The sequence below is a fragment of the Curcuma longa genome, unplaced genomic scaffold (genome assembly GCF_044706935.1).
Source record: "Curcuma longa cultivar G26 ecotype Majalengka, Jawa Barat unplaced genomic scaffold, ITB_CL_G26_1.1 contig_23089, whole genome shotgun sequence".
NCBI classification, from domain to species: domain Eukaryota; kingdom Viridiplantae; phylum Streptophyta; class Magnoliopsida; order Zingiberales; family Zingiberaceae; genus Curcuma; species Curcuma longa.
Window position 1 is genome coordinate 4,891 of NW_027432077.1, and position 15,060 is coordinate 19,950.

Genomic DNA, 15,060 nt, shown 5'->3' on the forward strand with positions numbered 1-15,060 from the left:
TAATTGAGTTGATAAAATTTCCTTCTCAATCAATGAATCTAATCCAAATTGATTACTTTAATAAACAAGTTTAGGTGAAGTGGGAAGATCGGTCATTAGTTGTGAGTCTGACCGTGTGAGGTTGTTAGAATAATGAATTCTACCATTTTATTAAAGAAAAAGGATGGTCGGTGATCCAGATAACAAACTAATTAACAATTATAATTTTTGTGCATGATTTAATATAAATTTTTAATTAAAAAAATTTTAGTCATTGCACTTTGGGGAGAAATTTGTCTTTCTCATAGAGAAAATTATCCTTCTACGGCAAAAAGTGAAATCCATCAACTCAACAAATCCTACACAGTCAGTCACCCGATCACCTATGATGAGGTAAATCGAGAAGTTACAGTTGACTACTACAGGGTAAAACATTACTTCATCTTCATTGAAATTCGACCTTTCCACTATAACAAATTTATCCAGCAATAACAAATTCAACCATGCCTAGAGTCTAAAAATTATCATGCTCATTTATATGATGAATAGCTATGCATTTTTAGATCTTGTTGTAATAATTAAATCAACTAAACTAATTGTGTTATTTAAATTTATTTAATAAAATTAGAAATCAAGTTGTCAAATTAGTTATTTAAACTTGATTTATTTTTTTTAAAATTGTATTTAAGTATATTATAGAGTTTTTAATTTAAGTTTATTTAATTATTTAACAATTTTATATTTTTTATTGGTTAAAAATTTAATATTATGTATTTATTTTTATTTATAAATTTAATAAGAATTTTATTAATAAATAATTTATGATTAATATTAATAAGTATTTATTAAATTTAATGAATTATTTAAATATCTTTATATAATTATTTTTTATATATTGAACAAATATGAATACTCTCCTGTAAATCCTAGGTCACGCCTATTCGCAGGCGCAGTTCCCCCTTCGTTTGCCTCCTCTTATTCATGATTTGGTAGCAGAGGTTGTTGGCGAAGAAGGGAATGGGGAAAGCGGCGAAGGGATCGTGGAAGAGGAAGAAGGAATGGATCCCCGACCTCACCACCAACCACATCGACGATTACTTCGACGAATCCATCAGGGAAGCCTTCTGCGGCAAGGCCTCCGACACGAAATCCACTGACAGTAAGTGTCCTCTACTTCTCCCTTTTTTTTGTTAGGTTAAATCCTGCCCGGTACTCATGCTCTTGTTTCTTGCGTTTTACGCTGTGAATGCTCTTGTTAGGTTGGGCTATTTGAGGATCGGAATGATCTTACATTTGATTTAAATAGGTGGGCACCATGGGTAGTTTGGTAACGAGTTTTTTTAGGTAATGAGAAATTGTCCCATGCTACCTAAACCCAGTGATTGACTCACAGTGTTTAACTGCACAGAGAAATAAAAACCCTACCATCGTTTCTCACTTGTCAAACTCAAGTATTTGACATTTTACTGGTGATGGTTGTTTTCACCTAGGGCACTAAACAGTTACTGATCGTTAGCATCTTTTTTATTGTGAAGATCCAATCACATATATCAGATGATGATTAGGCTTTATTGTGTCTAACTAAACTAATATCATTTGTTTGGGTAGTTGTTCATTTAGTAACTTAAGTAGGTAGAACGCCATGTTATCGTGGTCTATTGATTGTTATTGACTGATGCAGAAACTCCTGTGAAAATAAAAATTGAGAAACACAGGGAAAAAGTTCTCCATCATGAGAGCTCACTTCAGAAAAATCATTTTGTCCAAGCTGTTCCATTGTTTTCTTCAAAAAAATCAAAGCGGAAAAAGAAACAAGTGAACACACAAATAATACAGACTGACAAATCTTCACAGGTGTGCAATCTCTCTTAAGTGTTCCTTTGTTTCATATAAAAGTTTATGATATGCATCTCTTATAGTATTTATGTCCTCAGGTAGATGATATGACTTCCACTCCAACTGGCATATGCAATAATGAAGGTCCTTGTGACTTCTCTACTACTCATTTGGTCTATTGTATCGCTAAGTTCTAAAAGTTGAGTTCAACATCATAAGTTATCTCTAAATCTTGCTGGTGAAGCAACTGACAGGCCTAAAAAGGTGAGTTTTTCTTTATTTAACAATCAATTTTTGGTAATAAGTCATTGATAACCATGTGCAAGTGTCTCTGGTAATTATTTGTTTCCGAATTCATAGTCTTGTAATGGATCCTAAGAAAAGTTTGGTACATTTAAGGGACTTGAATTTTCTATTTGTCTGTTTGATTTTGTCTTTGGTCCAGTACAAGAGATGATAACATATCACCACTGCTATCTTGATCATTTCATTAGTTGAACCATTAATATCTGAAATGAGCATTTGCTGCCTCATTGTGATTGTAAATTGTGATGCAAAGCAGTATTGTGCTGTTGATATCGTTTAGTAGGACAATTAATAATGTCACTAAATTTTATATGATCAATCTTTTTTCTGCATAATACTGTCCTTAAATGGGCCTATGCAAAATGCTGATTTGCTGCCATAGCATTTACTGCTAAGATGGAAAGCCCATTTAAGATAATGTATAGAGAGCCAAATTAATCTTTTTGATTATTCCAAACTGTTATGTGAATTAAATTAAAATATTTTGAATGTGAGAAGATAAGATCCACAAAACGGTTTGAGCTAATTAATTTGCATAATGTACCATAAACATATGATTTACAGTTTTCTGCTTTCATTGACAAGATGAATTATTTATTTATGATGCTGTTGGATCATGTTATGCCATTTTTTCTTAACATAGGACTAGGGGGTTTCCTTTTAATTGTCTCCTGAATAAGCATAGAAGTTTCTCATTTCTCAACCACTTGATTTTAACTTATCTTTTTAAAAATTTCTTCCCATTTTTGTTCTTGCAGAAACAGAAGGCTTCCATCATTCCAACTGTTGAAGTGGAGCCACCGTGCTGTTCATTTAATTTTTCATTTGAGGCTCCTCATGTAAATATTCAAATCTTTATGCACTAATAGTTTGGTGTTATTCCCATTATCCCTATTAAAATCTCACTTTTGTGTTCTGTCCTACTGTTGATATAAGGATTCATTGGCTCTAGCTGTTGCCAGTGAGATGCAGAAAATTTACAAAAAAGAATTGGGTCCTCAGCCTGTATCAGAAACAGTTCCTGGGCACTAAATTCGGTTGAGATATTAATTGTGTTCGACCCTGACCAGGTTGACAGCACAGCTTAATGAGGTGCTCAATCAGGCTATCAAATTGAATAAACAAATCCCTGTTTTCACTTGCAATTTGAGACCCTTTTCTTGCAGCTTGTATGACCTTAGTAGCAGCTTCACTTGCAATCATTCTAAAGTGAGGGACCTGCAACCTAAGTGGGAAAAAAGATACTTTTTCTTGGCAAAATATTGTGATGATTTTCATGTTGATGCCAAGAAACGTCAAGAAGATAATCTTGCTGCTAGGCGCGAAGCTGCTGCTGAGATCATACAAGCTGCAAGAAAAGGGTCTCAAATTGCAAGTGAAAACAGGGATTTGTTTATTCAATTTGATAGCCTGATTGAGCACCTCATTAAGCTGTGCTGTCATCTTGGTCAGCGAGGGTCGAACACAATTAATATCTCAACCGAATTTAGTGCCTTGAAAAGAATGATGCCGCTAGGGATCATCTTGCCAGTCCAGCAGGCTCTTGCTGTCACTTTACCCACTTATGACATTATTTCACGTAGTTTTGATGTCTTTTCAACCTCTGATCGTGTTATGATATCTGACATATTAGATAAGGCTGAAATCCTTTCTTCTCTTCAACGACCAAAAAAGGTATGAGCATTTTTGCAGTTTGCCCGCGCACGGCTGAAATAAAAGCAAGTTATGCAGTAGTCAGTTTGATCTGGATGAACAACAATGACAACCTAAAAATTAAGTTGATGAGTCGTTCCATTCACATTTTTCTTGCATAATGCATGCTGAGCACTAAGATTACTAACCTGGATTTATCAATTGAGCTCTGCTTTTTTGCATGTTTTTGCTTGGAAAATTCTAATTAAAAGTACATTATTTTGTTCCGTAACTGTTTTCCACAAATGGTTCTTGACTACTTTCTCAGATCCAGCTTCGTGGTTTTGAGCAAGGGTAGCTTATGTGCATACCTGTGCTATTTGGTCCATGGTTGGGCACATTGTAGGCCTAGGGGGTAGGCATGGTCAGAACATTCTGTTTGACTCGACTACTGGTTACTGCATCCATGTTGATTTCAGTTGCTTGTTTGACAAAGGGTTACAACTCAAGAAGCCCGAGTTGGTACCTTTTAGGTTAACCCAGGTAAGGAATTAAGTTCATTTCTTTATTTATTTTGAATATGTTTTCCTTCTTAAATACATATTTTGTCATTGAATACAGAACATGATTGATGGCCTTGGTATTACGGGATACAAGGGTGACTTTTTAAAGGTCTGTGAAATTACCCTTTCAGTGCTGAGAACAAATAGAGAAATGTTGATGAGCGTTTTGGAAACTTTCTTGCACGATCCGTTGGTGGAGTGGACAAAATCAAAGAAATCCAGCGGGGTGGAAGTTCAAAATCCGCAGGCACAGGTTGGTATACATATTTATCTATGAATTCTTTGCCATTGATTAGCATAGCCTGGTTTGGTCTATTGATTTCCTTTACTTTAAAATCCTTGATTCTTCATCATTCAATTTAGATGAAACAACTAAAGTTCTCTACATTTCTTAACAATGAAATGCTGAATTGCTGCTATAGCATTTACTGCTAAGATGGAAAGCCAATTTAAGATAATGTATAGAGAGCCAAATTAATCTTTTTGATTATTCCAAACTATTATGTGAATTAAATTAAAATATTTTGAATGTGAGAAGATAAGATCCACAAAACGGTTTGAGCTAATTAATTTGCATAATGTACCATAAACATATGATTTACAGTTTTCTGCTTTCATTGACAAGATGAATTATTTATTTATGATGCTGTTGGATCATGTTATGCCATTTTTTCTTAACATAGGACTAGGGGGTTTCCTTTTAATTGTCTCCTGAATAAGCATAGAAGTTTCTCATTTCTCAACCACTTGATTTTAACTTATCTTTTTAAAAATTTCTTCCCATTTTTGTTCTTGCAGAAACAGAAGGCTTCCATCATTCCAACCGTTGAAGTGGAGCCACAGTGCTGTTCATTTAATTTTTCATTTGAGGCACATCATGTAAATATTCAAATCTTTATGCACTAATGGTTTGGTGTTATTCCCATTATCCCTATTAAAATCTCACTTTTGTGTTCTGTCCTACTGTTGATATAAGGATTCATTGGCTCTAGCTGTTGCCAGTGAGATGCAGAAAATTTATAAAAAAGAATTGGGTCCTCAGCCTGTACCAGAAACAGTTCCTGGGGAAACAATATCGGATGAAGATGTGAGCATCACAAATCTCTCTTAGTTGTTCTTATTTTAGAAAAATGGTTTCTTGTTGAAGATATTTGATTTGTAGCAAAAAAAAAATGCTTTTCTTTGATGAGCTCTCAAGCCTTTTTGGTTGCACTATAATTGATGAATACATAATCAAGAAATCAGTAAAGATGGCATTTTATAATACTAGTGTTGCTTCATCAAATCAAAATAGCTGTAAATTTATATAACCCTTTTATATTTTTATCAACAAACATTCAACCTTTATAATTGTAGGAGAGGGCTTTCTCTCGGGTAGCCTCGTTCCCCGACGAGGTGTGGGAGCATACTTTTTCTTTTCTCCCATCCAACGCCAACCGCCATGCTATTGCCTTGGTATGCCGCTCCTGGTATAGGATAGAACAACTGTCGAGACAGAAGATCTTCGTGAGTAACTGCTACGCAGTGGCACCGGCCGTAGCGGTGCGGAGATTCCCGAAGGTCAGGGTGGCGACCATCAAGGGGAAGCCGCATTTTGCGAATTTCAACCTAACGATCACCGAATGGGGTGGATGGGCAGGGCCGTGGATCCAATCGATGGCCAAGGGGTGGCCGCTTCTCGAGGAGCTTCACCTCAAGCGAATGGTGGTCTCTGATGATTGTCTCGAGCTTATCGCTCGGTCCTTTAAGAACTTTAGGGTTCTGTCTCTAGCCTTTTGTGAAGGGTTCAGCATTGTCGGGCTGGTCGCCATTGCGGCCAATTGTAGGTCAGAATCTCTATTTTATTTTCTTGTTTCATGCCTACTTCTCTTTATTTTCACTTTTGCATTCTATTCTAGGCTTAGAGTTATAATTTGGCATTCTAATTCTTGAAAGATCTGGTGGTTTACACCAAATTTCACCCTTCTTATTTTTAGTTCCCAATTTTAAATTTTTAGTTCTATCTACTTTTTAGTTGACCATTCAATGACGTTTATTGCTTGCTATTTAGATCCGTTAGCTTGATTACCTGAAACGAGCCAACTCCGCATTGGTACTATGAGTCCCTTTGTACAGGGATATTTTTCCCCTGGTTTTGAGGGGAAAACCATTCTTTCTCCCCTTTCAGATTTCTGTTTAATTTGTCCCTTTATAGACATCTTTTCTACTCTTTAAATTCAAGTATCTTTTTGCTGGTTTGTATTTTTGACTCTGATGGATAGGTGGCCTCACTTGTGTGGTAATTTGTGTATTTTATCCACCAAAACTTATTTTGTGCTGTAATAATGGCCTCGTAGTTACTTATTGTTTACATATCCTCAGCTGTGCTTAATTAAGAGATTAGAGGTTTTGATGTTTTATGGATTTTCTTTTATGAAAAACATCTTTACTACCACTATTATTATTATTATTATTATTATTATTTCAATCAACAGTAGAACTCTCTTATGATCCCAGCTTAATCCTATGTAGCTTGTATACTTATGAGACAGTTTTGTGTTGTCAACTGTGTAGCTTTTCATGGTTGGAACATGTTAAAATCAAAGGCAGGAAATACATGTGTACTATGTAGTTAAATTGAATGAAACAGCAGGGGAATTCATGTTAGCCTCATACTTAAAGAAAAAATGTCAGTATTTTAAAACATAATTATGCTTAACCGACTTCATCGTGTGGGATAAAGCTTGCTTGTTGTTGTATAAAAGATAATTATGCTTTTTGTCAGTGTTTTCAATTGTAATGATTTAGATATTGATGATAATTATAGAGATGCCATGAGCAGGGTGTTAAGCTCAATAGGATTTACTCCTACTTTTACTAACTAGTATTCTTTTGCTGCTTGGATTTATTATGGTGATTTTTTTTTCCAGTGATAGGTTCTCACTTTTACATATGCATGGTTTTTTATTCCTTATTGATAGTTTGTCTTTTCTGTGTACATCTTTTCATACTTATCACTATTGGCTGTCTTAAATTGTTATTATTGGTTTTATTTTTTGCTGCAGGAATGAATTGTATTAGTATAACTTTCACTATTAACAAAAAAGACTATATGATCATTTTATTTCCCTGATACTATGTAATGCTTCTGTTTGTGTATGCATATTAACAAGGGACATGCTTTGTCAGGTGACGGACTTAATTAAGGATGACGGGCTTATTGCTGTGGCATCATCTTGCAAACTCCTCCGAAAATTGCGAATATTTCTTTGTGATCCATCTTACTGTCCTCTCACAGAAAATGGCCTTATTGCTGTCTCTTCTGGTTGTGTAATGCTCGAGTATGTTCTCTATTTTTGCCAGCGGATGACTAATTCTGCCCTCCTTACTATTGCTAATAATAGCCCCAATCTCACATGCTTCCGGCTCGGCATCCTCCAGCCTTACACCCCTGTTTATATTACTCAAGAACCTTTAGATGCTGGCTTTGGGGCTATCGTTGAATCCTGCAAGGGCCTCCGACATCTCTCTTTATCTGGTTTTCTTACTGATGATGTGTTCAAAACTATTGGGGCCTCAGCAAATAGTCTTGAGAGGCTTGCATTTGGTTTTGCTGCTGATAGTGATGCCGGTCTTCATTACATTCTATCTGGTTGTGGAAAATTACGCAGATTGGAAAATACGAAATGCCCGTTTGGGATCAAGGCGACAATGCAGATAAACTGGAGACAATGCGATGCATTTGGATGTCATCATGCTCTGTGACACTGGGGGAATGCAGATTATTTGATTTTAGTCGAGGGCCGTCGTTAGAGTTATGGCCTGATCATTTCCCTGTCAAAAAACTCTACATTTACAGTACTATTGCTGGCCCAAGAACTGATGCCCCACCTTTCGTCTTGACTGTTTAAGGAGACGTCAGGTATTAAGGAAGTGATATTATCTTTATCTTGTTTATCATCCTAATTGGCTTTGCAGAAGTCGACTTTTTTTTTGGAAATGATGGAAAAGTTTATAGTATCAAGTGCATCATGATTATGGTCTTGTCCCCACGTGTTGGAGTTGTTGGCAAAGTTTATGATATGAGGTCTTGGGATGGAAATACTTGTTGGGTTTCTGACCTCCACTATGCAGGGGCCACTGAATTAAGGGTAAAGTCCCCTTGATTTACCTTGGGATTGGCTGTGTGGATCAACGTATGATCTTTTGCCACTTATTTCAATTACCATAAGGGCATCTCCAATAGGAGATATTTGAGGGGATATTTAAAGAAATATCCCCATGTATCAAATATCCCCTATTGGAGGGGGATGATATTTGTGGGGTGAATAGAAATCACCAGTCAAAGAGTTTTGCCCGGTGATTTCCTTTTTTTTAAATAAAAATTAATAAAATAAATGATTTTAATGGTTTAAATTAAATAAAAGAAATGTATTAGGCTAGGGTGGTTGGGATAATATTCATTATTGAGGAAAGAGATAGTGATAATAGGTGGGATCCATAAACATTTGGTTTGTGGTATATTTGATTGTGAAAGTTGGGATATTTGAGGAAGGAGATATTTGATTGATGATGTGGACGTGAGATCCACAAATATTTGGATGAAATATTTGATGGTGGTGTGGATGCCCTAACCTATGAAGAATTTTCTACTCTTGATTGTGACTTATCAATGAATGAGTAGTGGGACTAAATGACTTGTGACCTTTACTCAATATATTGAGCATTTCTCATTTTTGGTTTAATATATTTTAGATTGCTGAACTATTGTTTTTTTCTTAGGTTATCGATGTTTTTAACATAGATTTTTCTATGAAAGTGGAAGGGAAAATATAGAGACCCTAGGATCTTACATGAATTTTTTGTGATTACCAAGTTCTTACTAAATGACTGATTTATCTAAATACCTTGTGCAATATGTATGGTATGCTTCTTCCAAGGGTATTCTTCTTGTTTAGTCGGTATGCTGCCCGAAAAGTTGTATGAGAGAGTGGAAGAAGGGAGCATCACTTTGAAGAGACCTACCACTTTCGCCTTTTGCAAGGATGGATTGGTCATAGACAAAGGTGAAGTCGTACATGCAGACCTAGTGATCTTTGCTACTGGATTCAAAGTCGACCAGAAGCTCAGAAACATATTCGTATCCAAATGGTTTCGACAAATTGTAGAAGACTCATCAACTCCTGTGGCTCCTCTGTACGGGTCTGTTCGCAAGTCAAGTTATCAATTTCGGCAACTAATCATTCAGATTTCTATTCACAAGTTCAAGAGGTGATTCTTCTGCAGGGAATGTATCCACTTATTTCTAAGTCTTATACATTACTAGCACGGTAAGGAAGAACAAGCCAGAGCAAAATGGCATCTCAACCTAATTCCTACTTATTTTAAAGATTGAAAAGATATTTATAATTATGCTGTGAATAATGATCAGACCATTTTTAATCACAAAGAAATAGTACTAGCCGTTTGCATCAAAATGACACAGACAGATCTTCAACTGAACTATAGAAATTAAGGACACAGGATTTTCGACAAATCTCAACACTCAAAACTTCGGCAACAACGATAGCTGAAAACATCTCATCCATTTGTATTACTCACATTGATAAAGGAAGGAGCAGCCTTCCCTTACTTTTCTTATTTTGTCTCACTTGCTTTGTGATTTTCATGCAAATAAGAAAAACTATTGTGACAAGTAGAAGAAAGAATGCAAACCTTAAATACCTGAAATATAGAGAAACTCCAATGAAAACGAGGCAGGCAAACATAAGAAAATCCCATATCACCAGTCCCACATCTATCCTGCATTCATACAATAAAGGACAAAATGAGAAGTCTGATATTAGTCGAAGAGGAAAACTAAAGTACAACATAGACACGACCTAATTAGCCGTTGGCCCTTACCTTCGCGTCCTCCTATTCGCTACGATATAGGTAACGACTCGCCTAACCGGTCTGATACATGACGTATGAGCTCTTCAGCTTTGCCCCGCTTTTTCTGTTTCTTCTGCAGCTTTTGAGCTTCTGAGCTTTGCCCCCCTTGGCTAGCGCGTAGGTCTCATAGCTTCTGAGCTTTGCCCCTCTTTTTCTTAACTTAGAACTCATCTCTCGAGCCTGACTCGCTAAGCTCATCGCTCCCCCGCCTAACTGTATTGGTCTTTCATCCTCGCATGCCTGGTCTTCTATTAAGCTTACTCTTCGAACTCGAGTGACGTTCACTGGTCGCATCGAGCGCGAGGAGAGGGCGAATCGTCAAGGAAGAGCACGGATCGGCGGAGTGCCTCGGCTGCCGCCTCCACTGCCCGAATGGACAACATCTCCAGCCTCATCCACGACCTGAGACAGCGGATCGCCGCTTCCGCCTCCGACGCCGCGTCATCCTCCAACAGCCATCCGGTGGAGACCGAGTTCCGCGTCGTCCTGCCCATTCTTCTCGATGCCTATGTCGTCCCCTCTTCTACAGGTACGTGGGAACTTCATCCTTCGTCTCCCGGATCGTCACTCTGATCATGTATCTGTCAGGTAACGAGAGGGACTTCAACGCGGTTCTCAAGCTGCTCTCACACACAGCCCGTAACTACCCCGGTGTCTTCTTTCATGGTCGGGCCGCTGCCCTACTTCCTGTAATCGGCCGTCTCCTTCCCTTCCTCGCAGATCCTGCCTTCAGGTCGCATTTCGAAACCTATTTCGAAACCTAGTTCTAAACACATTCATTTCCAATGAGCATCAAATAACTAATCCTTTTTGTTCTAATTTCCGTAGTTCCCGCTACGGATATATCTGTGAGACCATTGTTTCTCTTCTCTCGCTACTCCGAACTGGAGAGCCCGAAGTTTACCGCCAATTCGTTTTGGATGCCATGGTCGTTGTTCGAGGTACAGTTTCATTATTAGAAGCGTTACGATCTACTGTTTTTCCAACTTCTCCTGTAGAATTTAATTTTCTATTCTATAACTGGTTTTTGTTCACAGATGTTTTGCATATTTCATCAACCTTATCGCTCAAGTGTTTCAGTGAATCATTTTCTTTCATATTAAACTGCTCTGAGACATTTAGTGAGCTTCCAGTTTGTTGCCGACCTCTGGACGGCCCGGGTGTACTGATTATAATCGATAATAAAAAGAGATGGCAACCATTTGCTGCATGGACAATCAGACTTATCAACAACTGTCTGACGGGAGGGACGCTCCACGTAGAAGAGCTTATTGATGATAATTTTGCTTATTCAGTTTGTTCTTATTTACTGTGCTACGGGGATGCAACTCTGCATATGGTATGTTGGTATCGCTGAAATTAATTTTCACATGATGATGAACTTGCATTTTTGTATGCTTTGGTGACTTGGTTTTATGCAAACAGGCTTGTTTTGAATTTGCACGATTAACAACTACTGTGATACCTCTCGAAAAATTTATTCGTTCAATAGCATCTATATTGTGTATGGAGGAAAATAAGTTCAGGTATGCACTTTATGTTTGATATTTTATTCAGTTGGACATTTTATTTCTACTTGTTTTAAATGTTCATGTGGTTGGTAGTTTAGTAGTCTAGGAGAGTTTTTTTTATAAGAACTTGAAATAGCTCACTCATCAGCCATTGATGATGATCTCGAAATTTTTTTTTCTCTCCTTAGATGTAATTACCAAGGGGATAGTTTATTGACCAATGCTATATAGAAAGCCTTGATTTTTGGCATGCTAGAAGTTTGCAATAGGAGCTTGCTGTCTTGTTTGTTTGGGACAGCTTGTTCAACTCTCTAACATTGCACTAATTCCTTGCAGGAACATTGAATATGATTCTTGTATGGGTGCTTGCCTTCATCTGCTACATTCTTCTTGTTCGGATGAGATTGTTAAATCTACAGCTAATGAGATTATGACTGCTTTTCCTAGATCTATATGTAGCACAGAGAGCTATGAACTTCAGGTTAATATATTGTTAACTTTTGTATTTTTTTCTATTTGTTTTTGGTTCTCTAAGTAACACATTGCTTCATCAGTTTGCTATGTGCAGTGCTTATATAAAAATTGTTTACTGTTGTCATCCACAAATTTGGGAACCTAGATTTCTTATTAGGATGTTATGTTCGGAAAGACCTTGTTTACCCATGATCCAATGTATTCAAGCAGCAATCACTATATTGACTCCCAGTGATGTTCTAAAAGGTGAAGTTGATACTAGCACATCTATTGCTAATTTAAAGTCATCTGTGCTGCCACAAATCAATAGCAAAAGATCAATGGAAATAAACTCTATTGTTGAGTGCAAGAGTCAGAAGACCTCTGATTTCTTTGTGGATATTGAGCAGAAGAAAAAGATTGCAAATGAAATGAGGAGAACAATTTCTCTGTTTCTTGAGTCTGCCAAACCTACAAATTTGAAAGCTTCTCCATTAAAACCAGAAACAAATATAACAGCTCTTAGTCTCCTGTGCCTTGCCTTTTCTATTCACCCACATTCTAGATTATCTTCTAGCATTTTCCATCAACATGTTTCTTGGATTCCTTGGATATGCAAGCAGGTTTGTAAATGAATATCAGAATAATGTACCGTAGATCAATACCTGTGAATTTTTTATTCATTCTCCATTATTAACTCTCAACTAATTGGTTTGCTGCACAGGCAAAGGATTCAAGCTTATTAGCATCTGTTTTGCTAATATATTTACAAGCTGTTCACAGCATATTGTGTCTTCAAGGTGTGCACCACTTAACACTCTGTCATTTTCTTTGTTGGGTTGTATGAAATTACCAACTAGGTTTCTACAGTTTCTTTTTGCTGACATTGTTTTAGGTCGTTAGTTAAGTCAAATAACATCTTTTATTGTTATTTTCAGGAGGTTGTTTAGTTAAATTTTAATCACATTTCAAGAAATCACTTTTTTTTAAAGAAATGATAGAAGATACACACAAAAAGATTTATTTCAGTTAAAGGAAATAGGAGCAAGAAAACATAGAACCATAAAAAGTCAATTCAAGGAATGTGGAAACAAAGCAATATTACACACATTGCTCACCTGACTTTTAACCTTAAACTCTTAGGTTGAATCAACTATTCCTTCTTCATTCTGAAATATTAGTGTTCCTTCCAAACACTTGGCTACAAACATGCGTAATTGGACTGTTCTTTTTGTTTGGTTCACATTTTTATTCAGGCAAACAAAAAATTTTAGTTTACCTTGATTTGTTCTTTTGTTTGGTCCACAAACCAAGCTATGTTAAGGTTGTGGATAGAGGATATGATAATTGCTGGAAAGTTCAAGAAATTACTAACCCATACCCATGATACATAGCAACATGCTAAGAGAAGATCCAGTGTTTGTTAATGCATGTCAAGTATTTTGAAGTTTGAATCCTGAACTCATACAATAAGCTTTGTAGTTATTGCAATTCTTTTTTTTTTTTGTGTGGTTATGCATGTGAATAGATGTCTGAGACTCTGAAGCACTGCTTGGTTCAGTGCTTGATGAGTGTCTGTTTCTACTTTTATTACAGCATAATCTTTTAATGTTTAGGCCCATGTACTGATGTACCCTACTAATTTTGTGGAAAAAAAAGTTTACTGCATTCAATGGGATAGCCATATACATAGGAGGCCCTTTGAAAAATCAACTCAAGTGGACCACCTAGGTAAAGCTCAAGCAGTTCGCTTAGATGGTCTAGACAGGTTTAAAGAAAAAATTATTTTTTTTTATAAGTAACCAGTTCATTTGATATAAAATGTAGCCATAATTCTCCCCATAGTTTGAGCCTTTTTTGCCTGAGCCTCCCATCCCATACTGCTTTTGTCTCCCTTTTTTATTCAATATCAATGGCCTATACTAATTTTAGCTATCTTTTCTTATTTCTCTTCCCTATGTGTAAACTCCCTCTTCTCTTGTCTATTTTCTTATTCATCATTATTATTTTTTAAATTTTGTTACTGCTTGTTTTGTTATAATGTGAAATGTAAAATTTTTTGTTGTTACGTGGTAGTGCTTATTATCAATTATCACTTGTTTATTTGTCATGCTAGATTATTAGGCATATAATTGTTAAACATGAAAATTAACATTAGTTTTTTCTTAATTTAACATACTTCTATTTTCTATTTCAATATTGTTTTAACAGTGGCTGCCTAGGTCCCTTGCCTACGGCCTAAGCACCTGGCATTAGGCTGACCATGTACCATCTCGAACAAACTTTTATGCAATATCTTTCGCCTTATTATTTGCTATTTTATATTTAAGTACGTGTTCATTTTTGTAATCTTTAAGTCACGTTTTCTTTTTTTGGTAGTATATCTGCAACATGTTTCTTATGATGTTACAATTGTATTTTTAATGCTCCAAGAAATGACTGTCATGTCCTGTAATTATCATCTGAGCCAGCATTGTATTAACAAAGGCTTATATCAAGTTTGATCCTTGATTATTAATTCTAGTTTAGCTACCTGCATTTCTGAGTGCCAACTTGATTAATTCTACATCCATGATTCAGATCTCGAGTCACGAGAAAAGTTGTTCCAGGACGATGAATTCTTGACAGCTTGTCAAGTCGGTAAAATTAAATGTCTATGTGTACAAGTTTTCTCAAAGATTGGTCCTAAACTAAAGGATGAAAGTGATTTAGAAGTTCTGGACTTGGCTATTCATGATGAAGATGAAGAAGTTTGCATTGAAGCTGTCACATCAATGCCAGTCATTGTATTATGCTCTGGTCAGATATTTTTTGAGAAAATGCTCAGAAAACTCGAGTGAGTAGATGTTTACTAGACACACACTACA

General features: G+C 36.3%; 2 protein-coding genes and 1 pseudogene across 2 annotated transcripts; all 3 read left to right on the plus strand.

The window, feature by feature from the left end:
* The first annotated feature begins 953 nt into the window (after positions 1-953).
* On the plus strand, positions 954-8,466 carry LOC141818045 (transport inhibitor response 1-like protein Os05g0150500; annotated as a pseudogene).
* Positions 8,467-10,592: 2,126 nt separating this feature from the next.
* LOC141818044 (serine/threonine-protein kinase ATR-like) lies at positions 10,593-10,993 on the plus strand. The gene is made up of 2 exons (XM_074705634.1): positions 10,593-10,758; positions 10,818-10,993. Exons 1-2 carry the CDS (start codon positions 10,602-10,604, stop codon positions 10,991-10,993), a joined length of 333 nt encoding a protein of 110 aa, XP_074561735.1. The 5' UTR covers positions 10,593-10,601.
* Positions 10,994-11,062: 69 nt separating this feature from the next.
* On the plus strand, positions 11,063-15,033 carry LOC141818046 (serine/threonine-protein kinase ATR-like). The gene is made up of 7 exons (XM_074705636.1): positions 11,063-11,170; positions 11,267-11,568; positions 11,655-11,755; positions 12,077-12,221; positions 12,295-12,816; positions 12,918-12,993; positions 14,774-15,033. The coding sequence occupies exons 1-7, from the start codon at positions 11,155-11,157 to the stop codon at positions 15,031-15,033; spliced, it is 1,422 nt and encodes a 473-aa protein (XP_074561737.1). The 5' UTR covers positions 11,063-11,154.
* The last annotated feature ends 27 nt before the right edge of the window (positions 15,034-15,060 follow it).